The sequence below is a fragment of the Synchiropus splendidus genome, chromosome 18, assembly GCF_027744825.2.
Source record: "Synchiropus splendidus isolate RoL2022-P1 chromosome 18, RoL_Sspl_1.0, whole genome shotgun sequence".
In the NCBI taxonomy this organism is placed as follows: Eukaryota; Metazoa; Chordata; class Actinopteri; order Syngnathiformes; family Callionymidae; genus Synchiropus; species Synchiropus splendidus.
The window spans coordinates 13,565,347-13,591,405 of record NC_071351.1 but is presented as its reverse complement, the minus strand read 5'-3'; the positions used below and the strand labels follow the sequence as shown (position 1 = coordinate 13,591,405).

The 26,059-nt window shown below is 45.1% G+C and overlaps 4 protein-coding genes across 5 annotated transcripts; 2 read left to right on the top strand and 2 right to left on the bottom strand.

Moving 5' to 3' along the window:
- Positions 1–18,478, bottom strand: ift122 (intraflagellar transport 122 homolog (Chlamydomonas)). Its single transcript, XM_053848388.1, has 29 exons — positions 18,265–18,478; positions 17,678–17,744; positions 17,528–17,612; positions 17,369–17,447; positions 17,182–17,258; positions 17,039–17,105; positions 16,810–16,956; positions 15,503–15,578; positions 14,596–14,787; positions 14,245–14,383; positions 13,525–13,727; positions 12,335–12,472; positions 12,023–12,187; positions 11,559–11,756; positions 11,312–11,452; positions 11,180–11,233; positions 10,546–10,707; positions 9,606–9,772; positions 7,529–7,700; positions 6,541–6,643; positions 4,546–4,686; positions 4,383–4,480; positions 2,999–3,099; positions 1,702–1,867; positions 1,504–1,621; positions 1,307–1,438; positions 772–848; positions 519–683; positions 1–457 (listed from the first exon to the last, which is right to left on the bottom strand). The coding sequence occupies exons 1-29, from the start codon at positions 18,306–18,308 to the stop codon at positions 371–373; spliced, it is 3,561 nt and encodes a 1,186-aa protein (XP_053704363.1). The 5' UTR covers positions 18,309–18,478; the 3' UTR covers positions 1–370.
- Positions 18,416–20,590, top strand: mbd4 (methyl-CpG binding domain protein 4). The gene is made up of 7 exons (XM_053848392.1): positions 18,416–18,779; positions 18,858–19,471; positions 19,668–19,733; positions 19,798–19,932; positions 19,996–20,145; positions 20,212–20,315; positions 20,378–20,590. Exons 1-7 carry the CDS (start codon positions 18,616–18,618, stop codon positions 20,450–20,452), a joined length of 1,308 nt encoding a protein of 435 aa, XP_053704367.1. The 5' UTR covers positions 18,416–18,615; the 3' UTR covers positions 20,453–20,590.
- Positions 18,972–25,876, bottom strand: LOC128749128 (protein disulfide isomerase Creld1). Its single transcript, XM_053848393.1, has 11 exons — positions 25,668–25,876; positions 25,178–25,292; positions 25,018–25,100; positions 24,840–24,950; positions 24,684–24,775; positions 24,437–24,616; positions 24,272–24,367; positions 24,128–24,211; positions 23,772–23,867; positions 23,374–23,514; positions 18,972–23,305 (listed from the first exon to the last, which is right to left on the bottom strand). The coding sequence occupies exons 2-11, from the start codon at positions 25,286–25,288 to the stop codon at positions 23,085–23,087; spliced, it is 1,215 nt and encodes a 404-aa protein (XP_053704368.1). The 5' UTR covers positions 25,289–25,292; positions 25,668–25,876; the 3' UTR covers positions 18,972–23,084.
- On the top strand, positions 21,236–22,753 carry LOC128749130 (uncharacterized). 2 transcript variants are annotated; one of them, XM_053848398.1, is made up of 6 exons: positions 21,236–21,567; positions 21,642–21,760; positions 21,816–21,943; positions 22,001–22,060; positions 22,122–22,311; positions 22,414–22,753. In XM_053848398.1, the coding sequence occupies exons 1-6, from the start codon at positions 21,558–21,560 to the stop codon at positions 22,522–22,524; spliced, it is 618 nt and encodes a 205-aa protein (XP_053704373.1). In that variant the 5' UTR covers positions 21,236–21,557; the 3' UTR covers positions 22,525–22,753. The 2 variants fall into 2 exon arrangements, with proteins under 2 accessions (XP_053704373.1, XP_053704370.1); XM_053848395.1 differs by having other exon boundaries at positions 21,816–22,060.
- Positions 25,877–26,059: the final 183 nt, after the last annotated feature.

The window sequence follows — 26,059 nt, the reverse complement described above, 5'->3', positions numbered from 1 at the left end:
TTTTTTTAAGTTCATAGCAAATTTTAAAAAGGATTAAAAAGCAACAATGACTTTACTTCAAGGTCACAACAACTGCAGCTGACTCACACATAATAATCTGTTTAAAAACACACTCCAAATGTACACGGTTATGAACGGGGTATTCTTTAAAAGGCAGCCGGTGCCGATGTAAACGTTAAAAACTTGAGAGGCTAAAAACAGTCTTCATATATTAATAATTTTAGTTGTTTCATGATGAAATTGACGGCGGCGTGAGGTAATCTGATCCCAACAATCCAGTTGGGTTGATGCGACGTGTGCTGGTGTCAGCACAAACACCCACTTCACCGACGGGGTGGGTTGAATTGATGACCGTCTTGTTGAGTCGCCCTCAGCTGGGCTCGTCGATGGGGCGCCTGCAGTACGGGCAGCAGTTGTGCTGCAGCACCAGCAGCTCATAGTCCTCACTGTGAAACATCTGCGACAAAACAAAGAGTGAGCTTGACCCCGGACGCTGCGCATGCCACCTGTGTGTTTACCTTGAAGCAGGTGGGACACATGGTGATGCTGACGTCGGGCAGCAGCGAGCGGAAGTACTCCCACTTGAGCGGCCGAGGCCAGCGCTTGATCAGGACGTCCCGGCGGCTCATGGAGCGCAGCACCGAGCGGCTGACCTTGACGGGGACGAAGGTGGAGCCGCCCTGCTGTTGGGGACCAGACGTGAACATTCTCAGTTCCATCACAGTCCCCGTCCTCTGACCTGCTCCAGCTGCCTCATCTGCCACTTCTTACCTCAAAGCTCATTTTGGCGGTGAAGGGATCTTCCTTGGCGGAGTCCGGGCCGTCGTCCATCCGCAGCGCCTGCAGCTCTGGTTCACGCAGATAAAGAAGAACAGATTGGAACTATTCGGGGGTTCATCAATTATTCCTTAAAGCGGGCGACTCCCACATGTTCAAGTTGATAAGTGTCAATCGGCCGCAGCTGTCAATCACAGGCCATGGAAATGGCCCTTGACGCCCTTGAAAGTCTGAACACTAAAGCAGGTTAATCCCCACGCCGGGGCTCTCGGTGTGTTAGTGTCATTAAGCAGAGACAGGAGAGCTCCTCTAACCCTATTATCTGGAGAGCTAAGATGACTTAGCTCTGACAGCTTTACCAGCAGCACTGAATCCAGACTAAACATCTTAGACCTGTCACCAGGCTGAGGAGGGGGCTTCCTTCTGCAGAGCCAGGGCCGCGAGGTAAGACCGGCAGACGGCCGCGTTAATAATTCATCCGCAGCCTATGAATCAGAGGTGTCGTGCCGGCGGGATGATCAAAGGATACCACCATTGTCTATATCCTGCCAGCGTGGCCCCCCCCTCTGCTCCGTGTGAGGAACTTCCAGATCAATCAGCGACACCGCCTCCTCGTCGCCGACGCCGTCCTCCAGGTAGAACTGGACCAGGGGCAGCACTTCTGCACACACAGAGACGCCCAGCATGAGCCGCGGGGACAGATGGAGGCTGCGGCCTGACACCCACCATATGAGGAGGCAGAGTAGATGAAAGGCTGCCGGCAGTTGATGCACACGCTGCCCTGGCTGTTGAGCAGCGGGTTGTTGGTGGAGCAACGGTAGCACATCATGCCGTCGATCAGGTCCTTGAAATGAATGTTTTTTTTTCTTTCATTTGCAAAAGAACAAAAGAGTTGCGGGTTCAATTGCAGCGTCTCGGACAAACCTCGCTGTCGTGGAAGGGTTTGGAGCGAATGCTGAGGCTGCCCAGCTCGATAGACTCCTGGAAGCGCGAGGGAACATGCAGCTCCTGGAGCTTCTCGTAGGAGTAACGGGCCAGTTTATACGCCCGCAGCTTTCCACTCTGCTTGGCCAACGCGTACAAGGTGTTCCTGACCGCCTGGTTAAGGAAAGTCCGGAAACACACCAGCCCACAGGACACTTGATGACACTCAGGGAATAAATAATTACAGAAAAACTGCAAATAATGCTGAAAGTTTTGGTGGAAAATACTTGACAAGGCCCTACATTATACAATATAACGTCATAAAAAAAAAAAAAAACCTCCATGATGAAAGAAACTAAATGACATGGAATTACTGAGGGGGAAATCATTTATAAAAACTTCAGAATGAAAGCCGAAACACATGTTCGAGACAGTTAGAGTTCCCCCATAAATGGCCACTAGGGAATCAAATATTAAAATGTGATTAATCGTGATCAATTAATCATAAAACATGTAATTGCTCTGGTAAATTTTTAATAGAGTCCCATCCCCATTATTAAACTGTCTTCGGACAGACGGCTGACCAATAAAATACGTTAAAATGAGACCAATTTCAAAGCCTTATGAAATCAAGCCTCAGGTCATTTTGCTGTTGTTGCTGTAGGACTCTTCTGCTGCTGTGGATAATGGCCTCCAAAAATGAGGTGTCATGGTGCTGCCTCGCGTGAACACGGCGGGTCTCAGGAGGTTAAAATGGAGATTAGAGCACGTGTTTTGGAGGAGCCGAGGATTATTGGCTCCATTCTTTAGCAGCACTTCCTGCGCCCCTTCAGTCTATCACCAGCAAATTGTTGCTTATTTGTATTTATTTGGCAACAGATTGTTAGGAGCGGCGCTCCGTCATTGGCTGTGACAGGGCCATGATTTGCAGCTGCAGCCGCTCCGTTCTGGCAAAGTGATCTCTTGTGCTCCTCTCGACTCAGCGCCTCTTCAGCTCCTCCCACACACCCAGTTCTGCTTCACGGCTCGAGCTGGTGATAAATGCGCGTCCTCTCATTGTGGAACTTGTTTAGCGCAGCTTTTCTGTGACATTGTGTTTCATTGTTTTTAGCCCGGTTAATAAATCCACACGGGAGGAACGTGTCAGATTTGGTCAGAGTTCAGGGCGCCGCCTGCAGGGTGTCCTCGTGTCTGACTGAGGTGACATGGATGGGGTTGACTTTGTGAAGAGTTGAGCACAAAGTAACACACAGCCGTCTGTTAGCAGCAGCAGCAGCAGCAGCAGCAGGAAGGATACACTTTAGAGATGCCTGGTGGAACATCTTTGGTCAGATTGTTCAGGAGAAACCTGCAGATGTTGAACAGCGTCTCAGGCATGTGGGAGCTGAAAGGCTCGTCCTGAAGAGCAAAATAAATAGTGAGCAATGTCATTAAAATGAAAGTTGACATCAAAAACCGCCAGATGTTTCAAGCGATTCTCAACAGACAGAATTGATTCCCTCCACGGGGGCTGCACATCAACATGAAATATGTAGCACTGGCTAGCATCACAACGTTGCCCCTATCGCTGCAACAACAAACACCCTGAGACCCTGACACAAGCCAGGTCACCCCAAAAGTGCTCCAACAGACAGTTGCTTGTTTTCATAAAGGCCATGCTTTATAGAGCCCCATTGAAAGCACAGCGATCAATTAAGCAGCAGGTTGCCATGGCGATGGACGCCAGAGTGGATTTCAGATAAAGGGTACATTTTGACTTGCAAATGAACGACAAAACACACAAACACACTTCAAGTTGACCAGTTGCAGGACTGGCTGTATGTCGTCGATGCTATTCAGTGTCAAACAAACCAGGGACTGAGGCGTGTTTTGGTTAGGCCTCGACGCTGAAAATGATCTGAAAGTTGACCCTAAATATAACACACAGTTCAAAACACAACAGAGAATCGTAATGTATGGGGGACACCCCACTTCCTGCTTCAAGTGAAGGAGGTGCTGAACGAACCCTTCACCCATCAGACGATGGAAAGAGAGCAGATTGATGCAGACCACTGCAGAACAGTGTGGGCTCATGATAAAGAGCGCCACAGCCAACGCAGTATCAGGTACCAAAACTGAAGTACCAGACTGGAAAAACAGCTCCCCTGATGTATGGCAACAATAGCAAATGCCAGGCGCGTAAAAACAGCTTCCTCTGAATGATTCCAAGAGTGAATTGGGTATAAAAAAAAAAAAAAAAAAACAAAAGTCATCAGCTGACAATCACTTCTCACATGCATCTTTGATACGTCTTCGATGACAAACAAGCCTTTGCTGGTTCATTTATCACCCATAGTGTCGCAGCCATTAGCATACATCAAATTCCCGAGTGGATTTTCAGACACAGCTCGGCCCAGGAATGTGATGTCTTTTGTTCTGTCACATTACGTTTCCTATCTGCCGACAATGAAAGGACTGCTTTATAGATAATGAAATGCAGCTGCTGCTCTACTCCACGTGTGCACAACATGTCTGGAGCAAACTGAAGGATCAGGCTTTCCTACCGCCTGAGTTATCAGCCTTAAAATGACTTCACTTAGTAGGAGCCATTCATCAAAATCAACTTCATTCAATTGAGCGATATATCAATCTGGAGCACCTTGATATGATTATAAATCCAGTCCCTCCGTTTCAACACTTACAGTGTAGCGCTGGATGGACCGGTAGACGTGGTAGAGCTCGGCGAGGTGCTGGAAGCGTTCAAACTTCTTCAGCATCTCCTCTCTCTGATCTTCATTCTCTGCAAAAAGCAAACGCATCAATGCAAACAAGCCGCTCACCCCGGAAGAGCAGGGCAGCCCTCACCTCTGGCGATGTCCAGACATTGCATGGAGAGCATCCAATAATAAAACCCCGCATCGTTGAACCTGTTCTCCACCACGGCATTGTGGGTAAGCTGTTCCAAGACTTTCACAGCCTCAGTTTGCCGCCCGGCTTTGTGAAACGCTGAAGAAGCGAGAGGAAGGAGGAGGACTGTAATTATAAAAGCTGTCATGTCGCGTTACTGAATTTAAAGTGGGAAGCTAACACTCGGAATTATTTTGGTATTTCTCGCCACGTGCCAAGAGATTGTTTCACACTTGGCGGCTGTGTCTCTCCAAGGAACAGGACGCAGCAGATTTTTTAAAGTAAATGATTGTTTGTGTTTGACAGAAAAAGTCTTTAAGAAGTTGTCTGTGATTTTTACCATCCATCAGTTGGAGCTCATTTGCTAGACAGAGAGATAAACTCAAGAGAAATGATAGCAAAAGAGGGGAACATAAAACCTGCAACACCTCTGGAGCACCCCCCCCCCCCCCCCCCCCCCCTCGAAATTACCAAGCATCTAAATATCAAAAGTTCCTGTTTCGAATGCACAGCGGGTCTTTTATTAGAGAAAATCAATAAGGTGGATGTTAATCCGGAGTGACTGCATCCTTTTGCATCAGAAGCCACAACAAAGCACATCGACTTTAAATGCCTTAATGGACATGAGCGCTATTCTTTATGCTATCGGATGATAATTGGAAACAGCTTGGAGGAGCAGAACCCACCAGCGGCTCGACCTCGAAACCACAAAGGAGGTCAAAACATATCACTGCGAGAAAAAATATATATCAACAGCCCAAGCCCAAGAAGAAAAATGAGTTGCAGCTCTGAAGGAGCGTTACACAAACACTGGTTTGTAGTGTGTTCCAGGCAGACCTCATAAACACCTACATGATGTCATGGAAAACCCATTTTAACCTCATCCGATAATAGATACTGGCCATTATGTAAGTTGCAATCTCTTGACATGGAGCAGAACTGTTATGGGAGGCTTGTGTTCTCCAAAATGGACTCAAAACTAATGTGGCTGCGATTAGGTTTCACTGTTTATAGAAAGAGAGACACATGGGCTTCAAGCTCCTCACTTCGCAGGCAACTCCAAAATGCACAGTATTGTCACATGAACTTTGAAGTTTTTTCCAGAAAGTTTCCCTCCAAAATAGTTTGCAAGCAACTCAGCGTTTCAGTCACAGTATGTGATAATGTCAGGGCAGAATGCTTTGACCACAACTGGTGTCACTGGTGGGATAGAGTCCGGGGCACCAGCAGAGGATCATGTGAAGAGAAGCAGCCTGTCAGGCTGAGGATTTGGCCTAAATAAATGTTGCAATTCGTGGGCCAGAATGAGGTCTGGAGGCTGTTGCAATCTAGCAATATGGTGAATCAGCAATGAGAGGCTGCGATAAGGTCAGGGCAGAAACCGTTTCCCTCTGTCTCTCTAAAGCTGTTAGCAGTGTGTGTGTATATGCTGTGTGTGTGTCTAAACATGTCATCTATAAGGTGGAAAATGAAAACTTCCACCAAATCTGTTGATAAAACCACGCACTCAGCAAGACACATGACCACCAGCATATTCCAAAAACAATCAAGCCTGTTCAGTCATGTATGACATGTTGAGACAGGCGGAGGGAGATTATGTGGCGGGGGAAATATGCCTGCTGCGATCATAATTATAAATCTATGAGCTGATTAGAACAAGGGTTACAGTTAGTCATCATCATCAGAGCTGCTTGTAGTCCTGGTGATTAGAGGCGAGCATGCATGTCTCTCCGCTAACAGCCGTCTCAGCCCCAGCAAAGAGGATCGTGTTTTACAATAGATGCCGTCCAAGAAGCCTCGCAAAGTGTCTCTGCTTTTATCGCTTCCAGATGAAAACATTGGCTGGCGTTTGTGACTCTGGCTGACAGCAATGGCTTTGGACACAAACAACAACACAGGAACCGAGGTATTTCATATAGAATAATGAGAGGCGACGGCTCGATACCGCCTCACCTTTCTGCGCCTCTTCGAAGCGGTCGTTCTCAGCCAACCACTGAGCGTACGGCACGAAGACGTCATTCCGGAACTGCGGGTGCTTGTCCACTAGCGAGAACGCCTAGGAAACAGAACCAGGCAATTTCAGACCATAAAAGTGACATGCTGACATCGCCACTTTTTTCAGCCCTGTAGATTGTAACAACATCTGAGCGCCTTGGGCAAACTTCAGGGAGTCCAGCGTTGGCATTCATTATTCAGAGAGACGCACATTACCTCCAGTCAAAACATGGCTGCAGCATTATTAATTACTGGTGAGCGGAGAAAGAGTGAGCTCACTTGAATCTACACATAATTAAAAGCGCTGTTTCAGTGACAGCATAGAAAGAAAGTCCCTGATGTGCCCAGAGGACATGTGCCTGCCGTCAGAGGGACTGATTCATGCAAATGACAGCAGCAAAATCCTCAGCCATGAAAACCACTCTTGTCAGCCCCAACTGGGGAAAAGCCCGTGTGACATCGATGTCTCCGGCCATGTGATCCACTGTTTAGGTCAGTGGAGCCTCCTCAGCCTTTTTTTCCTCTCCCTCCGAGGCGCAGATAAATATCCACTCACTCTCTAGTAAAAGGATTTAATGTTCTGTTTCAGAGTGTCCATCACCATTGGGTCCCTCCTTAACTGGATTACAGGCTGCAGATGGATGAAATAAATATATTTTCTTCAAGTCTCAGCAGCTTGCTGTGATGGAGGAATTTGATCGAGTGTCTTTCCCTGTGTAGGATCATTCGCTCTGAAGAGTTAACATTCAGCAGCGGCTCCTTCAGCAAACACAAGGCACGCTTTACAAAAATGAGGAGGAATAAAAGTGTTGAGCACAGTAGCAGTTCACACCCTATTGCACACCTGGAGGGTGATACGTTACTGTCTAATGACCTGCTATATATATATATATACGCTGTCCTGTGCGGCGCAGGTGAGACGTGCGGGTGTGCAAGTGTGTCGCACCTCTTCCCAGTGCCGGGTTTCCACATGCAGCTGAGCCAGCGCCAGCAGGTCGCCCATCTTGGAGTAAGTCTCTGAGGCGTAGCCGTGGTGCTCCAGCTTTTTAAAGTAGAACGCACACTTTGCCAGCAGCTCACGTTCAGCCTTGTCCAACTTACGGGCAATGTCAATCAGCCTGGAGGAGGAGGAGGAGAGTGAGAGGAGCAGAAATGGCGATCCAATGATCCCCAACAGCAAAGTCGCAGGTGACTGACGGTGCCGCTAAACAGAGGGTTATTAATCAATTTGACTGGTGTCTTCCACTAAATACTCATTTCCCTTGCACAGACATGTCTGCATAAATGAGAGCTAATGGACAACTGAAATCAAGTCTGCTTCAGCTGATGGATGCTGAACCGTCATGAGCGTTGCTCAATTAGTGCAGATCACAATGTCATTTAAATTCCCTTTCCCAGGTATCCTGGTCGTGAAGGAGGTGAAACAATCGGACAAGGGCGTTACATTGAGAATACACCTCAGAAGTTCCATGCACCAAAACAATACGGTTTAGAGTAGGGTTGGCCGATATGGACAAAAGGACGTCACACTGCAGTGTCTCTTGAAACTGTTTTATGATGAAACTTATGAGTGGAGTTTGTCTCCTCCATATATAGTTATATAATAGTTACCCAAGTGTAGAGATGAGAAATTCAATGTGTCACGTCTCTGGTAGAAGCCGCTGGTGTCTGACAGACTGTTCTGCCAGTTTTATTTAGGGGTCAAGTTGAGCTGTCTGTCTGCTGTATCTCATGTCTCTTAACAGTTGACTTAAACTATGGACCAGTCTGGATTTCCTTGATGATATTGAAGAAATGTACGAAATAATGTGAATAAATGATCATTTAGTCGAATTCTATTCTCCAAATCATGATACCAAACTGTCATTTGTCTTGTGTGATGAAAAAACGTTTTGCAATTCTCTCTCCTAAAATGGTTGTTTCCCATTGCCTTATTGAAGATTTCACTAATACTTTTACCGCTTTAGAATTTGTTGATGGTCCCTAACTGATGCCAGGTTGTAGCATTAGTGCTGCCTGTGAGAGTGTGTCTAGTATCAATGAACCATAATCGGGGATGCAACTATTTTCACCATGGCGTTTGGCCGAGACGCCAGCGCAGCGGGAGACCTGCATGTGTTTATATGAACCAAGGCAGACGGCCATGTCAAAGAACCTATGCGGACCACTCCATAATAAAATAAACACGGATCCGGAGACTCAGAGTGGACCAGTGTCATTATCAAAGGTTCCTGTATTAAAACATTTTCAAAACTACGATCATGAACCAAAGTCCACCACACTCTCCGCACTAACACATGCCGGTGTCGGCTGTCAAACGCTGCAGAGATGGAGATGTTCATGTTCTAGTGTGCAGGTTCAATGCAGCGAGTGAGGTATCGTGAGATGCACCATTTGTCATCGTGGAGATTGTGTTTGGTGCTGTAGCACATTCTGGTTACATCTGAATGTATCATTTCACTAGCAAGATATTCACTCCCATCCCTCTACAAGGCAACGGTGGTCCGGAGCTTTGCCCAGACAGGTCGCAAGGTCACAGATGAGAAAGATTCTGTGCCATCAATTGAGTGTGGAGTGTGAAACTCCACACAAAAATAACACCATTAGGTATCAATAATATTCATCTCAACTGCGCCTCAAACTTGCTCACAAAATACATCCATCATTTTTGGAATAAATTACTTGGTTCTATTTATCACTATAACAGACACTCCAAAGCTTCAGAATTCTTATGAATTGGCTTTTATCTTTTCCTTTTACTGCTGCTGCCGAGCCAAAGTTTGACTGTGTAGATTTATTTAAATCAGCTTGGATTTGCATGCCGACTAGAGGAGCCGTGTCTGAAAAGATAATTGTTACCATCCTTTTTCATATTATCCTCCATGCAAACCTGCTCATTTAGAGCTATTCTCGTCTTGCGCAGTTAGGTACAGTTGTAATTTGATGTCTAAAACATAGATTGGGAATAATGACTGGTTCATCTGAATGGATTTGTTTGCCGGACAAAAGAGGAAGACACCTACATGTCGACCCAGCCGTGCTCCCCGATAATGTCGATGGCCTTGAGATGCTCTCCTGCTGACAGGTACATCTCCGCCGCTGCACGAGGCTCTTTGCTGCTTTTAGCCCAGTCTGCCTGCTTTGTCATCAAGATCCGGGAGCTCTTTGGGTCTGTGGCACCGACAAAATCCTGCAAATATCGTCAACATAATCATAAATCACTCATTACGATCTTATTTAAGAGTCACAAACTTCCCTTTTAGAGCAGAAAACCACCGAAGCAAAACAAGGCAGCCGCAGTGTTGCCACATCCCCAGACCACCAAGGCTGCTTCCTGCCTCGCCAGCTGCTCTATTGTGAGTCTCTCTTGCACGACAAAGCTCCTCACCAGGTGAGCTTACTTATTATAAATCAGACAGCATAAATGTCAAGAAGCGGGGAGAGAAGCCGGACCTTCTCCAGAGTCCCAAAGCATAAATGTTGACCAGATGTCCATGTAAATATACAGCAGCCACATCAAACACTTCCACAGCCACAAATACAGTTAAAAAAAAGTCATGGATGTCTCATCTGCCTCAGAAATGTGAACAAGCTGCTGGTGATCAAAGTGTCCCTCCACTTGTAAACAAAACAGTGTCTCAACTCCAGCTGACCCTGTCATCAAAGTGTTCAGTTGAACACAAATACTTTCCTTGTTTCCCTCCAGTTCCACAGGCACTGCAAGTGCATGTGTTACAGAAGAACATGTGCATTAAAGCATGGTGCTGATCTGGTGATATATGTGGAGATTCCACAGCGAAGAGATGAAAGACAGACGGCGAGGGGCGGCTGTAGAGGGCCCCAACTTGGCATGGAAGCACACAAGGACGAAAAACACATGCTCCCAACGCTAGGAAACACCTCGGAAGTCTTTCAGTCGATCGCGGTATAAATGCACATCTATGATTTTGTCAAGTGAATCACCTTGGCGTACTCGAACATACGGAGGTCAGTGTACATGCTCAAGGCTCTGGATTCCTCGCCGGTGCGTTTGTAGAGCTTGGCTGCCTCGTGGAATTTCCCCTGGTAGGCATAGACGTCTGCCAGGAACAGCTCATTGTTGCTCTCACCTCGCTTCTTCCTCTCCTGCAAATCAATCAACACAATCACTGGCAGCAGTATAGTCACACAAATCCGGGATAAGCAAGTGAAAAAAAAAAGTTTTGTTTTCCGCGATATCTTTAAGGAGAAGAAACTACAGAGTGTTTACATTTGGCCATATGTTCAGAAGGAAGTTGGTTAAGGTGATCTCATGCTCAGTGACCAAGTGAGTCCCAGACATTTGCTCTTCAGTCGGTAGAGAATATGACATTTAAATAGAGTCACATAATCCAGGGACATCTCTAGACCAACGGGTGTGATTTATATTGTGCTCGCCATATAATACGTGTAATTACAGCAGCTGCCTTAAAATTGATCAATTCTATCAATTCTATTCTGGTATTCAGACCCACCGGCTGAAGCTCTGTTAAAAAAAAAAAGCCAGTATCCCTGACATCAATTTAGCGCCATCATCACTTTCAAAGCCTCCCTTTTCCAACACTACTTAAATCATTACCTCAATGCTGTTGATGAGCTCCAAGTAGCGCAGGTCTCTGATTCGAGTAAAAGCCTGATGACAAAAGCCAATAATTATAGTTGAATTATGACATTTAGGCCTTGTTTGGGTGAAGAGGAGCACTGCACTGGCCTTCTTAGCCGTATCGAAGTCGAGTCCCTCCAGGGACTCTGTGGCCAAATCCCTCCAGTTACTGTCCGTCACACCCAGACAGGCGATCTGATAGGCCTCCTTGAACATCTTCTTCTCCAGATACTGATACATTGGTGCCGACTAGCAACATCAGAACATAAAGAGTTATGTAGTAGTGGACATCAACAGGTGCAACAGCACAGAATAAGAGAAGTTTGACATGTGAAAATATGACTGGGACGCCCACCTGAGGCACCTCTACCGCTGACATGGAGTAGACGTGCAGACAGAAGATTTTGGAGCCGTTGTATCCAACCATAAAGCCCTGCATCTTCTGCTGATGAACAGGGAAATTGCTGGCCTTGATATTAAGGTAGCCATTGCCAGAGAAGCACAGCATGTCCTCACACTGGGTGTTCCAGGCCACGCTGTTAGCGTTGGGCTCCTACAGGGAGAACACAGAAGCGGAGGCGGATAAAGGAGTGTAGATGAGGAACAAGGGCCAGAGGTGACGCAGCAAAATAGACCTAACAAGAGGAAATAATAACCTCTGTTCGAAAGGCTGTACTTCATATCTTTCCTTGTGTGAGCAGAAACTACAGCAAGAATGGTCTTATTTTCAACTTGGATCACTCTGAGTTCTCTGTGTTTCACTTTATCAGGAGCAGCTCCTTAACCCCACCCGAAAAACATAATCCACCGGTCGCTGACCTGAAAAAGCAGTTCTTTACTGTTGATGTCATAGACAAGCAGAGTATTGTGTTCATCCACCACAGCCAGCTTATTGCGCGAGGCGCTCATGTCCAGGCAGCGCACAGATGTCGTCAACTTCAGCAGCGTGATGGGGAACGGGTTGTCAACGAATATCTTCAGGATCTAAAGTAAAGAGAAGAACAGCAGGGGCATGGATGAATACTAATGTTCGGTATTTTCCCACAAAACTTCAGCAGCACTGGCTTACTCATCAGAGTGAAGGAGTCTAAGTTTACTCCATGTGGGAATGTGATTTCTTGGAATACTCACAGCTCCATTCTTCAGCCCGACTAGCAGTCCTTCTCTGCCTTGTGGGCCACCGATCACTTTGATATAACGAATAAGGGACTCCATCACCCATTCTTTCTCTTTGACACTGTTGAAGGACAGACACTGAAGCCTCTTCTCCTGTACATAGACAGACACAGATATATAAATATTTAGAAAGACTAGACGGACAAAATGTTCAATCCTGGACATACAACACCATATTTCGCATCAGGATCCATTGGTTAAAGAGAGTGGGAGCCACGTTGAGCTTGGTGGCAACGCAAGACTTAAATTATGAAGTTCATTTGTCATTCAGTCTGCACCACAGAAAGCAAATTCTAACTACAGAACATGCAGTTTGACATAGCAGTACTCCTTATCTGCTGTGAACTTCCGATTAGTTTGTACCAAATGGCGATAGCTGAATTGTGACAGGGCACATTTGTTTGAGAGAAAGAGAAAAGACATCTCTCCATGGGCCAAACACCTTGTTAAACACCTCACTGCTGCCTTCCTAAGTAGCTATTGCAGGTGGTTGCAGCAATGAAGAGGCCTGGGGCGAACCCCATCACATCTGCACTCCAGTTTCTTGGACAGAGACATGCACTGAGGATCGCGGCTGAGGCGATACTCAAGTCCCTTTACTGCCGTATTTATGCTTCAGCCTGAACTGTAGTGTAATGTCGCACGTAGATACTAATGTGTTCTGAAAACCTTTCGCACTTGGTGAAAAAAATACTTGCTACTTGATATGCAGTAAGGCACAAAAGAAGAGTGCAAAGCTATTAGGAAGAGCAATGGTTTGATTTGACACAGCCCATACAACCACAGCTCATTCATATAAATGCCGGCTGAGGCTTGAAACGTGAGCACGCATGTTACAAAGAGATCTGAAACACCTCTGTCACACACAGACAGATTTAAAAGGAAATAAACCCGGTGTTATGGCTGCTCCTCCTCCCATGCAATGTCTGTCAAGCAGACACAGACAAGATCCAGAGAGAAAGCCCGAGAGACACCCCGTGGTTCGACACACACTGGTCCTCTCTTCCTTCATTAAACAGTCTCGGTTTATTCGGTTGAAAAGGGCGGCAGTGAAGCACAGCACATGAAGAGTTGGTGTAATAGGAAGCATGTTTCTAAGCCTTACTGAGTTCCGTCAATAAGAGGGCAGAAAATCAGTTCCACACCTGACACAGGATGATGTGCTGAGAGCAGACGACAAGCAGGTTGCATTCAAACCTCCTGCAGATCTTCTCCTTGACCCGGTAGTGCATGTCCGAAGAGTCATCCGAGTACAGTTCGTAGATGAGGATCTTCTCAGGGAGCTGAATGGCCAGACGATTCCTGTAGATGGCGATCTTTTTCACAAGCTCCCGACACTTGATCCTCACTAAAAAAAATACATACATAGTCAGTCCTCTCAGAAACTGAAAATGAACTACAGGAAGTCTAAAAATGAAAAGTCTATCCATATCGACTCACTTAATTCTAAACTGTATCTGCGGAGACTTAGCAACGCTGTGATCTGGAGCACGAAACAGAGCTTTGGCTTTTAAAATCCGATTATAGAACTTTCATTATCGTAGTTTAACTTCGCTGTAGTTTAAGGAGTCGGCATGCCTCACACACTTCATCACATAGTAGACTATGTGGTTCAGTCCAAACCCTGTGAAACTCAGGAACAAGCTGTCAAGTATTCCCTGATGCCATGTAACAGTCGAAAGCACCATAGATATTCCGAAACTCTGACGGACAGAACGCCTTAAAATGCAGAGACTGAGACACCAGACAAGAGGAGAAAGTAGCTCCACGAACATGAAGGAGTTAAACTTTCTATTAGCATAAATGATGCACAAGAAATGTATCTGAAAAAGGTTCCATTAGCATAACACCCAACCAAACGGCACCTTTTTGTTCCGTGATGAGATGCTGGACGATGACATCAGTCATGCTGTCTCTGTAAGCATAGCGGTCCTTGTAGAGGCCGTGAACTGTACTGAAGATAAGTTGGTAGCAGCAGAGAGTCCCATCCTGGCAGCCCAGCACCTAGATAAGACATCACAACGTAGCAGCACATTCTATTAGCACCTTTAAGAAAGTGTGGGAGAATGTGATTTTACAGCATTTACATTCACAAGTGAAGAAAAAAGAGGAGTTCATCACAGTTATAGTGAGGTTGTTACACAAGTTTTCGCTCTTAAAAAGGCAGTTGTTTATATGATTTCATGATATTTTTACATGATGCCGATGGGACTCACCACAAAGTTGGAGTCAGGCTTCACCCGACACGTCCACACCCAGGAATTCTGCTCTCCGATGGTGCCGAGCCGGACTCCATCTTTGGTGTAGAGCGAGGCCTGCTTATCAGAGCCACCCATGACAATGTACTCTCCCTTGGAGAAGTAGCTGACGCAACAAGGGTCATAGGTGAGGGTTCTGTCCTTGCCGATCTAAAAATGACAAATAAGTGGGCCAGATTAGATCAGGAATTCCTCACATAACCCGGGGGTCCGTCCGAAAAAACCCTGGCTGTCTGCTTGGAAACACTTCAAAGCTCCCTTTATGTACATGAAAAGATTATTTGTTTGAGAAATGTTCTTTATTAGGAGGCGTTCAAAGTCCACATGGACAGCAGGATTTTCTTTTTCTGCATCTGTTTCTCTTCACTGCCTCACAACCAACTGTACTGGCGTCTTCATGGCAAACACTTTACAGCATTCTAATCAAAAGAGAATGTTCAATTAAAAAGATAAACAGGCTGACAACAGAATTTGAGTCTTGGCTGTGATGGATGAGTAATGAACGGAGTACTTGCGTTTAATTACGAAACAGCTAATAGAGAATTAAGAAGGGTAGGGTGGGGAGGGGGAGAAGCTAGGTCACCAAGATATGATCACAAACAGATTCTTAAGAGCAAAGCAAACATTCAAATCAGTTTGGTGATAGAAAATGTTGCACAAATGACTGGTGAATACACGCAACAGAGGCGAGGACTTTGCACAGTGAATTCATGAAAGAGGAAAAACTAACATGGAGGAGTTTGATCCTCTGAAACTTTGGAAGTTTAAATATGCACAGTTCCATTCAAACACAAAAACACAGCGGATAAACACACTTGCCAAACAGAGTGGATCAGAATGTACAGCTTCAGATTTGTAACTTCACCTGCTTCCCACTCAACTGGTAGAAGGACAGCTTCTGACCCCAGTCTGCCACCGCCAGAATGTCACTCTGTTCGTCTCTAGGATGATAAAGCAGAAAAAAGACACTGTTTTTGACCGCACATCACAATCGGGTCTGGAAACAAATTGGGCTCTCATATTTCTCCTCACAACAAACTCGGTCATTTATCAATAAAAGCTTTACGTGATCATTCCAAGGATAAACGATTTGTGATGCTGGATTTTTCAATCACTAACAACCACAGAATCTTCATAATGCAATACCTTGGAAGACCTCTCCCATGGGTATTTTCTGAATCATCCTACCTGAAAAATCATTCAGTCGTGTATTGCAACAGCTGAGCGCCCGAGTTTGGCCGACAGAGGCATCAAAGAACAGACATAGATGCTCCAGGGCATAATAATCACCATAATGATATTCGCTGTTCTGTGATGCTTCCATTGAACCAGGCTGAAGTCCAATGCTGCCACCTGCTGCCCATAATTGGTCACTTACAGAGGAGGCAAAACGAATGCAGCCTTTTAAGTGAAGCATTCCAGAAATAAAATATGGTGTAGATTAGTGATTCTTAACCATAGGGCCGGGGCCCATGGTTGGGCTGCAAGCGCCTCCTAGAGGGCCACTTAAAATGTTTGGGGTTTCACACCTTTGAGCCGTGAGACGCTCAGTTTTAATACATAAGCCACATGAGGTGGCAGTAGTGTGTCACTGAATTGACCTGACAGCTGCAAATCTGTGATAGTTGACCACAATGGGAAGTTCTTGAAAAGAAAAATGATAAAGAAAGTGATGACACCGTCCCCGACTGTAAAAACTGTTCATGAAAGCACCCGTTGAAGCGGTTAGGAAAATTAATTAGCACATTTTATGGCAATACTTTCATCGACACTTTACTTACATCTTCTTTGGATTTTAAACAAATATATCATTTATATTTTATGATATTTAGTCATGGTTTTATTTTATTCTGAATTTTATTCAGTTTTTCCAATTTTCTAAACAGTTTGCATCAAGTGTATTTTTTTTCTTCTTTTATCCTTTCGTAAATTTGATGTATATGGCTTGCACCTGGTTCAGCTGTTGGTTGGCCTTTTCAATGACAATATTTTGCGATGATCAGATGGTTTGTCATGTGACTTCACAAGGCTTTGTTTACGTGTCAGTAGATTAAATATGATTGTTGATCACAAATGAAATCTAGAGTAATATATATATATATATATATATATATATATATATATATATATATATATCCTCATGTTCACCAAGATAACACAAGTGTGACTAACTTTGAGGGGTTCCATGCAATGGACCAGATGGGTGATGAGGAGCCTCCTGGTCGTTCTATCTTAACTTTCTCTTCGCCATTTTTGTTCCGAATGCTGACCACTCCATTCATCATGCCAAGGGCAAGATACTGGCCATCGTTTGTCCACCTAAAAAGACACACAATTCAAAAATGAAACAGTAGCACACCAAAAGTAAAATAGATACTGCTGGAATAGAAGTGTCACCCACCCACAACATGTTATTTTGCTGTTTACTTTATGCTTATTCACAGACTTCTGCTCCGGAGACCACAAGCCTGAAACACAAACACAGCCAAATCTACACCACCTGCATTATATTTGACATGAAAAAAAAAAAAAAAAAAACCATACCGAAGTCCCCAGAAGAACATGAAGCAAGTTGATGCGTGACTGGATTATAGGCGATACACTGAATAGAGTCGTTGTGACTAAATGAAAAAGAGGCAGAAAGTTACGAACTAGTCAGAGCCTCAAAAACCATTCGTAAGAATAAAAATAAAAATGGAAAAATGACATTGAAAAACATTACAAAACGTACGTATACTTCAAAATTCCCTCCAAATTTGAAGTCCATATTATAATGCTTTTGTCTGCGGATCCTGATGCAAACCGTTTACCTGGTAGAAAAAGCAGAGATGAAACAGAAAATAACAACTGAAAATAAATGTAAAAAAAAGAGAGAGTAAAAAATATTCACCATCTTTGGCATAAGCCACACAGTAAACAATGTCTTTGTGCCCCTTTAGGGGATAAACCATGGCTCCATCTGATGTATTGTACACCTGAAAGAGACAAATAAACTGTCAAAATGGGCGACAAAATGAAATGAGGAAAAAAAAGGTCTTACCAGAACCCGAAGGCCGGCTGCAATGATAACTTGGCTGCCATCTGGCTTGAAGGCAAGGTCATAAACGCTGGAAGACGAAGTTATGATACGGTATTTTATGGACGTGAATACAACATTCTAGTTGACAATACATGTGAAAATAAATACATGTGACAGGTTGGGCGGAGAAAACAAACGACACGCAAGGTAACGCAGAAAAAAAACAATAGAACACCGTGGATATTTAAAGAGCGAGGTTTCTCGATAGCAAGCGGTGGGTTTAAGTCCAAAATTCAAAATTCAAAGACACGTTCCGTGAAGATGTGAAGCATCGGAGAACAGTGCACACGCACAGTGCAAACGCCCATAAAAGGCATGAAGCTACGCCTTACCCAGCACGCAGAATCACGAATCTTGAATGTTTCTAAACTCGTTGATAAAGACAATGTCTGCTTGGCTTGTTGTTTGAGACTATAACCGCGTGTACTGTGATTTGATGCTAATGCTAGCTAGCTGGCTGCGGGTAGTTTACATAGCAACCGCCGTTGCTAACCAGCTAGCGTCGCTTAACTGAAGTAGCAAAGTAAGCGCAAACATGCTGCCCCTACCATTGATCTCGAATTGTCTCCTTCCATGCCAGGACAGCTCTCATTTCCTCTGTTTAGCAACAGATATAAAGTGACATTTATATCAACAAGTGGCTCATAGTGCAGCCAGCCCGGTGGTGAGGACGCGCACCCACTGCGCATACTCCAATAAATACTTCCTGTAGCACTTCCGCCATATTTCACTGTTTACGTTCGCTACGACATGGAGGCAACGCCAGCAAGCCTTCATTCACCAATCAGATGATGTTTTTCTGCTGATATGTCAGCCGGTAGTTTTAGCACCTCTCATTGCCTCGTTGGTTTAACCTATTGAATTGCTGCTGATGTGAATTTAAGAACAAATCGAGGGAAATGAGTCAAACACAGCCAGACCGGACGCAGTTTCGGGTTCAACCTGCTGACAGTGATGACCAGTCTGAAGCTGAAGGAGATCAAATGCCCCTCGGCTGGACTCGAGAGGTGAAGCAGAGGAAATCAGGCAAAACTGCAGGCAAACTGGATGTCTACATCATAAGGTTGGTTTCACATCATTACAATGTGACACAGTATTCAGTCTTAAAACCTTGTTTATATATTCTGTGTCCTGCTTTCAGTCCTAATGGGAGAAAGTTCAGATCAAGAGCGTCGCTCCAAGCATTTCTCTCAAAGCAAGATGATGGAAGTATCAACATTGACCTCTTCAAATTCACCACTCCAAAGCAGAGGCCATCAGTGGAGTTACCGTCATCCCAAAAGAAACAGAGGCGGAAGAATCAACGACTAGTCAAGGAACATTGTGCAGGCGCCCTACATCCAGCTGACATCACATGCTCGAATGACAGTGACTGTCCTGGTGACATGAAGTCTTCAACTGTGTTGGACATGAGCCATGACCTTCAAACACGTGGTGCTCAAAACCTGCTCATGACAACAGAGGACAATCGCAAAACGCAAAGGAGCCCTCAGAGAGTGGGGCTGCTGAAAGAGAAACTTCTGAGACTTGCTGATTCTGTAGCCCAACCGGAGAGCTTGGGTAAAGAAACACAGCCATGTGATGTCGTGGCTTTGGAGAGTGAGTGCGAAGAAGGTGAGATCCAGATTCACACTCCAGGTAACAACAATTCTGATCCGGCGGTTGGGGCTGACAGCCGTCACGATCTGGAAGAGGAGGCAGCATTACCTGACATCACTGGGGGAAGCGGTACACTGGAGAGGAGCAGCCAGAATAGTAAGTGTGATTTTCACTGTCTTGACAGCTTGTGAAAGAAACACTTTTATTTCCTCTGCTTATATTTTATCACTGTAGTGATAAATAGGTTGCATTAAACAGACAGCAGGCCTCTATTTATTACAAAGAAATATTCAATGATTAACAAATAGATAATGGATTATAAATAAAATGGATGTTTTTCATTTGTTTACAGAGTCCAAAGGCTTCAATGACAAGCGAAAAACAAGTCCATATTTCTGCAGAAAGGCTCACCAAGATGGTAGGTAAATATCAAAGGTATGTAGTCGAACTTAAATATGATCTATATTCGGGTCGTGTCTTAGCTCTTAGCCCGCCGAGAAGGAAGGTCTTTAAGAAGTGGACCCCACCGCGCTCACCTTTCAACCTGGTTCAGGAAACCCTGTTCCATGACCCATGGAAGCTTCTGGTGGCGACTATATTTCTGAACAAGACCAGTGGTGAGTGGTGACTGGCACTTTAAAACAGCACAGGAGTTTTAAATGTTTCCAATATTTCTACAGGAAAGATGGCCATCCCGGTTCTTTGGCAGTTTTTTCACAGGTACCCGTCTGCAGAGGCGGCCCGACAGGCGGACTGGAAGCCCATGTCTGAACTCATGAAGCCTCTTGGCCTTTATGAGCTCAGAGCCAAAACCATCATCAAGTTCTCTGGTGAGTACCACAGAATCATGTTCCTCTAGGTTATTTCAAATCTGTGCCTTGTTTTCCTCTGCACAGATGAATACCTGACTAAACAGTGGCGTTACCCAGTCGAGCTGCACGGGATCGGGAAGTATGGTAATGACTCATACCGAATCTTCTGTGTGGAAGAATGGCGAGAGGTGAGTCAGTTATGATTTCATCGTCACGTGACTGTAGATTTAATGCATTTAATCTGTTCAAGGTGACACCAGAGGATCACAAGCTGAACAAATATCACGCCTGGCTTTGGGAGAACCATGAGACACTTGGAATCTGACGCTGTTGCCGAAGAAACCAATGCCACAGTCGTTTATCAACATTGCATTATGATGGAATTTAATATACTGTTTTAAAATACTGTGGACGCATTGGAACCATAACACTGTCATGTATGGTTGTTTTACTGTTTATGTAATTAAAATATTTTACATATCAACTCAATAATGTTATTTCAGTATTATCACAAAGTAGGCTAACACTCCAAAGGAAAAGAAAAGCAGTGGGCCGCACATATCGATGCCACACCTCCCATTTCCATACATTTTTTTTCTACCTAATATTGATGCTTTTTTTTTACATAATCTGTACTACATGTACCGAGCTCAAATGGACAGCAGGTGGCAGTAGTGTCACATAGCTCCTATCGAGACACATGAAAGACATGAAGAAGAGAGTCAGCATTTTAAAGTGAATGAAAACACATTCAAAACTAATGTAAATCCACATTTTGCCAGCATACGTCACATGGAAGTTGGTCTATTAAAGTGTTATTTTGTGTTTTCGAAAGGTTTCTGCCTGAAAGTTTCAATGAAAAGTTTGGGAGTCATTGTGCTTACAAACACACCAGGAAGCGTTTGCGCGCTCACTGACTCTGTTCTTACAGTAATTCAGGCCAGTAACTATTGAAGAATTTCACATCCGTCATTGAGATTAAAAAAAAAAAAATGAGTGAGTTGAGTTTGTTGGTCACACCCATGTAGAAGCCGGAAAATCTCCTCAGCCTAAGTCAAGTCAAGTCAACTGCCTGTTCTGGAGCAAAAAAAAGAAGAACAACCAATTCTTGCGGATTATTTAAATAATGAACGTGCTTCAGTGACGTGCATCTGGCTGCTCATACACTCTGGTCCTTCCATGGTCACAGCTGAGCGGTCTCCCTTTTTGAGTGCACTGATGCATGGCTTAACTCTCCACACTGCAGCTTTCTTTTGGTGACCTGACTCCCACGGCAACTGTTACTAAACACACATTGTGCAAATTCCGAGCCTTGAGGGACGAACCGACTCATTTATCGATGAAAAGGTAAGTAATAATTCACTAGAATTCTATGTACTGGCAACAGATTGACTGGAGAGATCCTGACTCAGAGATAAGGACCTGGCAAAATGATACTCCGTGAGTAAGCAGCTTGGTATTCAAGTGCATCTACGCTGAGTTGCTTTTGTTTATTTTGGTTTTTTACATCACAGCAGCCATCACTGCAGCTGCCACACCCGTGTGTGCACCATCAGAACCACGATGCCCTTGTGTTAACCCCCTTAGGCTTCCACTGATTTCCCCCTCTGACCGTTTGTGGAGCAGTACACGGGTATGATGACAGCAAACATCAGTCTTACTACTTGACTGAACACAATCCTTCTCAGAGCATCCCCAGACTGGACCCCTTACATCCACCTTTAGTCCACAAACGCACCGTCAGTCTGGAGACTCCAGCTATTCACCACCACAACCACCAGAGAACCCTCATCATGCAGAAGAGAGAGTATAACAGGTGGATCGACAACCGCAGTGTCCTGAATTCCTCGAGCTTAAACCAGTTCTGTTTCAGGTATCATCAAGTGTGGAGGAAACCCTTTTATGGGAGCAGCGGTGAGAGAGAAGAGTACAGGTACAGATGAGACACCAGGGTTTGCTTCCAGCGTGAACAAAGAGTTGCCTTCTGTCTGCAGGAAAGAGCTGCGTGAGCATTTAAAGAAGCAGATGGAGGAGAAGTGCGCAGCCATCAAGCTGCAGCTGACAAGCAGGGTCAAAGAAGCAGAGCACCTCCGAGAGGTCGACCGCCTTGACCTGTCCAGCGACAGACAACAGAAGGTCCAACGCAGAGGAGCAATGTTCATCTACAGGGATGAAAACAAGAAAGTAAAACCCTTTTTTTAGCCTCATAATGGGGGGGTTATCAGGTTACCAGAACAGCCACTTGAAAGTGTTGAGGTTTATCTCTTATCTCTGTGGTTTGTTTAGCTAATGGAGCAGAGCTGGAGGGACAGAGCTCTCACACGCTCACAGGAGGTCCTGAGGGAGAGACAGCTGCTGCATCTGAACCCCATCAACTGGAGCGGGACACTAAAATAAGCATCTGAAGATTTCACCAACGTCGTTTTAATATTGCTCTCATGTAGAATTGAGAGGAGCAACTGGAGTTAACATGTTTTGGAGGAATCTTTTTTGTTTTATTGGATAATCATCCACAATAAAAATTAACATTGCAAAATCTCCAATTAAAAAGTGACATTTTTATTACGATCAAAACAATCCATATCCCTCATCTTCAACTTCTGGACAATAAAATGGCTTGCATTTCCATGACTAGATGACACACAAAATAATAAATAGTGGTGATGTGGGTGGAGTTTTGGTTTCCCATGCTAAGGAAAATAATAGAGTCCATAATGCTAACCCAAGTCTTGCATGCATCCCTTCATGAAAGATGGAAAACTTTACACCTGGCCATTAAAAAGCATAAATAATGGGCGTGAAGAAGGCAAAGTCTTTGATTGTGAGCTTTAGCATTAACACATCCAAATGCATAATAGACTTCAACAATCAGCCGTCCTCTCAAGTCACCAGCAGGAAGTCAGTGCTAAAAATGACCGGAGCCCTTCAAGTCAAATCCCTGATAGACTCAGCCTCCATTATTGTCCCTTCAAGATTCCATCCAACATGTCGTCCCCTTTCTCCGTCAGCCAGTAGCCCGCCATGGCTGCTACGCCGCCAATAAAAATGGCGGTAAAAACCATGTCCCCTTTAGCCGCCAGAGTGGCAAGGGCGCAGATGACGACGCCGAAGAACATCTGCTGCAGTACCAGGACCTCATCGTCCGTCATGTCGTCAAACAGGCCCTTCTCCGGACCAGCTGCGAGGTGAGACGCGGTCAGTTAAACCAGTGGGCTTCATGACGGCATGATAATGTTGAGTTGCTACCTGGAGGTTTGTTCTCCACACAAATGCTGTCTCTGCGGATGAAGCCGTCGGCACAGTCGCAGTGAAAGGAGCCCACCTCATTGATGCAGGCTTCATTGAGTCCGGGGCAGGCTATCGCACCTTCACTACATTCATCGATATCTGTGGGAGGAGCCAAATATTAAATCAACACCAATGATATCTACTAGTGATGGGTCGATGAGGAATCATGAAACAGTGGTGCAGGGTTGTAATTTTCAAAGGCCAGTAGATGGCGCTTAGAAATGATTTGGTTGTATTAGTTCATGTCCAAGCATTTTACAGCAGACAGTGCCATCTGAAACCTCATCAACCCTTTCATGCTGTTTCATGAAACCTCATCCACCTATCAATAGTATTTACAGAACACAAAAACCTACCAAGACACTTGGCTCCTTTTAGTTTATAGCCCCGTGCACACTTCTTACAGCGGGCGGGACCACTCCCCATACAGCCCACACAGGCCTGGTCACAGCCTGCAAACACAGATGGTTACACTTGTAGGGACATTGTGAGGTTTCTCATTGCCATCACCCTTTCCCCAGCCTTCACCCAAAACCTTACCATCAAAAAGAAATGGCTAACCATAACCATGACTCTGCACCAAACCTAAACATAATTATAATGACCCAGTCATTTTGACTGGTCCTCACAGGGTCATGCCAAATGTGCCCAAGTGTTTTTGTCAAGAATTGGTCCCGACAAAGTAGGATAACCAAGCCCACACAAGACATACCTCGGCATTCATAGGACCCGTCGGTGTTGTGACAGTAGGTGTTGGAAAGACAGCGAGCCAGTTCAGTACCACACTCATCCACATCTGCAAGACACAACATCGATCAAAAACACGCCGCACAAGACGTGTTGTCGACACACTCACCGACACACTTGTTGTCATGAAGGAGCCACCCGGGTTTGCAGTCAAGACATTTATAGTCCTCCGGTCCGGAGCACTTTTTACACGAGTGGTAGCAGGCTGCAAAAGAAAATAGCACTTTTGGAGTCAGAGCTTTGAATGGATGATGTCAGTTTAAACAGGTCGCACCTGAACAAACCCCGGCGGAGTTATTCACGCTCCTCTCTCTGAAGTAGCCGTCAGCACAGCTCTGGCACAGATCACCCGAGTACCCCGGGTCACAGACACACTCGCCATCGCCGAGGCGGGTCCCCTCGCCTTCGCAACGGCCGAGACCACCACAGACTCCACCGGAACCAGATGGGCATTCTGTGAGCGTAAGGTTATCGGTCTTCACTTCAATGAAACGGAAAATAAATCAGTTTTTGAATCTCACCTTTGCATTCAGGTCCGAAGCGCCCAGGTGGGCAACACAGTCTCAGCTCCTCAATGCAGAGCCATTCAAACAGGTCAGGTGCCTCCTGCTGCCTGCAAGACACACTCACGCTCAGACATCTCCGTAAAGAGGTCGCTTCACAGCGACTGTCAATACCTGTGGAACCACCACGTCTCCACCTGATCCTCTATCTGCTCCAGCAAGCGGTTGCATTCAAAATCTGCTTTCTCACACGCTGACTCCACGATCTCAAGGAGACGGGTTTCACTGAAACACAAGGGCACGTTACCAAAAGGCAAAACTCCAATGCTTGTAAATGATAGGTGTTTATTACCTTCTGGCATACTTGGCGAGCTTCTCTTCCTCCCAGGCTGTGTTTCCTCCACCAAAGTTCTTGTTGGAGGTTCTCTCTAACCCCTAGATATTGTGGTAAACAAACCAAAAAAAGAACAATCTATACCAAGAAGGAGACAGGGGTGAAATGTATTTGGTACCTTGAGAAAACTCTCAGTGAGTTTCTTGCAGGTCTGGCATGGAGCTGTGTGAACGTTCCCCACAGCACTGAGGAACACCATGGCAGGCAGGAAGGGGGAAGCCCACCACATGATGCTACCGAATGACACCCACACACACACAGTAAAGATTCATTTATCCCCTAAACATGTGATTACTTGAGCTGGAAATTACTTCTTATTATTACAAGCTTTATTTTTTAAGCAAATATATCACTATTGTCGCCAAAAAACAGTTATGCCGCGCGTTTTAAAGGCAAACAAGAATGGATGCTCTTTAGCTCAGCATCAGCACCAGGCTAATTTAGCTCATGCTACAGCTAGCACGTAGCTGAGTGACGTTGGGAACAAAAATGACACAATCTTTACAAAGTTTTTACGCGTGACTACAACGACGACATGGTCCAGGCATAAATAATATCCGCGGAGTCCTGGAAATGGTGGTTTGAGCCGATAGCTAGCCGAGCACTACCTCGTTGCAAAGCTCCTCTGTTGTCCCGTCCTGACTCACAAGCTGCAGACCAGAGTTTCATATTTCGGGTTTCAGCCTAACACTGCGCCATTCTGGTTCAGCAAGTCACCGCGGATACGAGGGAAGGCTGACAAACAAAAAGGTACAATACAGAGGCGCTGGAAGAACACGGGTGAATGGAGAGCTCCCCGGTTGTTTCTCTCAATCGGGATCCGAGGCTCCGCCCAAACCATCTGGGTCTGAACCAGGTCGCGTTGATCAGAATTAAAGAGGGAGACATTTGACAAAAGATGCTGTCACTTCAACTTCCCCTATAATAAATAAGGAGACCACGATTAGTCTCCAAACAAATAACATAAATAATTCAAATAAAACATTCATATATATATATA

Excerpts from the sequence above, each read along its gene's own strand:
- mbd4 (XM_053848392.1), top strand. The coding sequence starts at position 18,616 with ATGAGTCAAACACAGCCAGACCGGACGCAGTTTCGGGTTCAACCTGCT. Across the intron at positions 19,734-19,797 it reads CAGAAAGGCTCACCAAGATG|CTCTTAGCCCGCCGAGAAGG; the intron begins GTAGGTAAATAT and ends GTCGTGTCTTAG. Across the intron at positions 20,146-20,211 it reads AACCATCATCAAGTTCTCTG|ATGAATACCTGACTAAACAG; the intron begins GTGAGTACCACA and ends TCCTCTGCACAG.
- LOC128749128 (XM_053848393.1), bottom strand. The coding sequence starts at position 25,288 with ATGTGGTGGGCTTCCCCCTTCCTGCCTGCCATGGTGTTCCTCAGTGCT. Across the intron at positions 24,212-24,271 it reads TCATGACAACAAGTGTGTCG|ATGTGGATGAGTGTGGTACT; the intron begins GTGAGTGTGTCG and ends TGTGTCTTGCAG. Across the intron at positions 23,306-23,373 it reads TGTGGAGAACAAACCTCCAG|CTGGTCCGGAGAAGGGCCTG; the intron begins GTAGCAACTCAA and ends CTCACCTCGCAG.
- LOC128749130 (XM_053848395.1), top strand. Across the intron at positions 21,761-21,815 it reads GTTTGTGGAGCAGTACACGG|AGCATCCCCAGACTGGACCC; the intron begins GTATGATGACAG and ends AATCCTTCTCAG. Across the intron at positions 22,312-22,413 it reads ACAGGGATGAAAACAAGAAA|CTAATGGAGCAGAGCTGGAG; the intron begins GTAAAACCCTTT and ends TGGTTTGTTTAG.
- ift122 (XM_053848388.1), bottom strand. The coding sequence starts at position 18,308 with ATGAGAGCTGTCCTGGCATGGAAGGAGACAATTCGAGATCAATG. Across the intron at positions 11,757-12,022 it reads GTAAAGAACTGCTTTTTCAG|GAGCCCAACGCTAACAGCGT; the intron begins GTCAGCGACCGG and ends TTCTCCCTGTAG. Across the intron at positions 849-1,306 it reads GCAGGATATAGACAATGGTG|AGCTGCAGGCGCTGCGGATG; the intron begins GTATCCTTTGAT and ends TGCGTGAACCAG.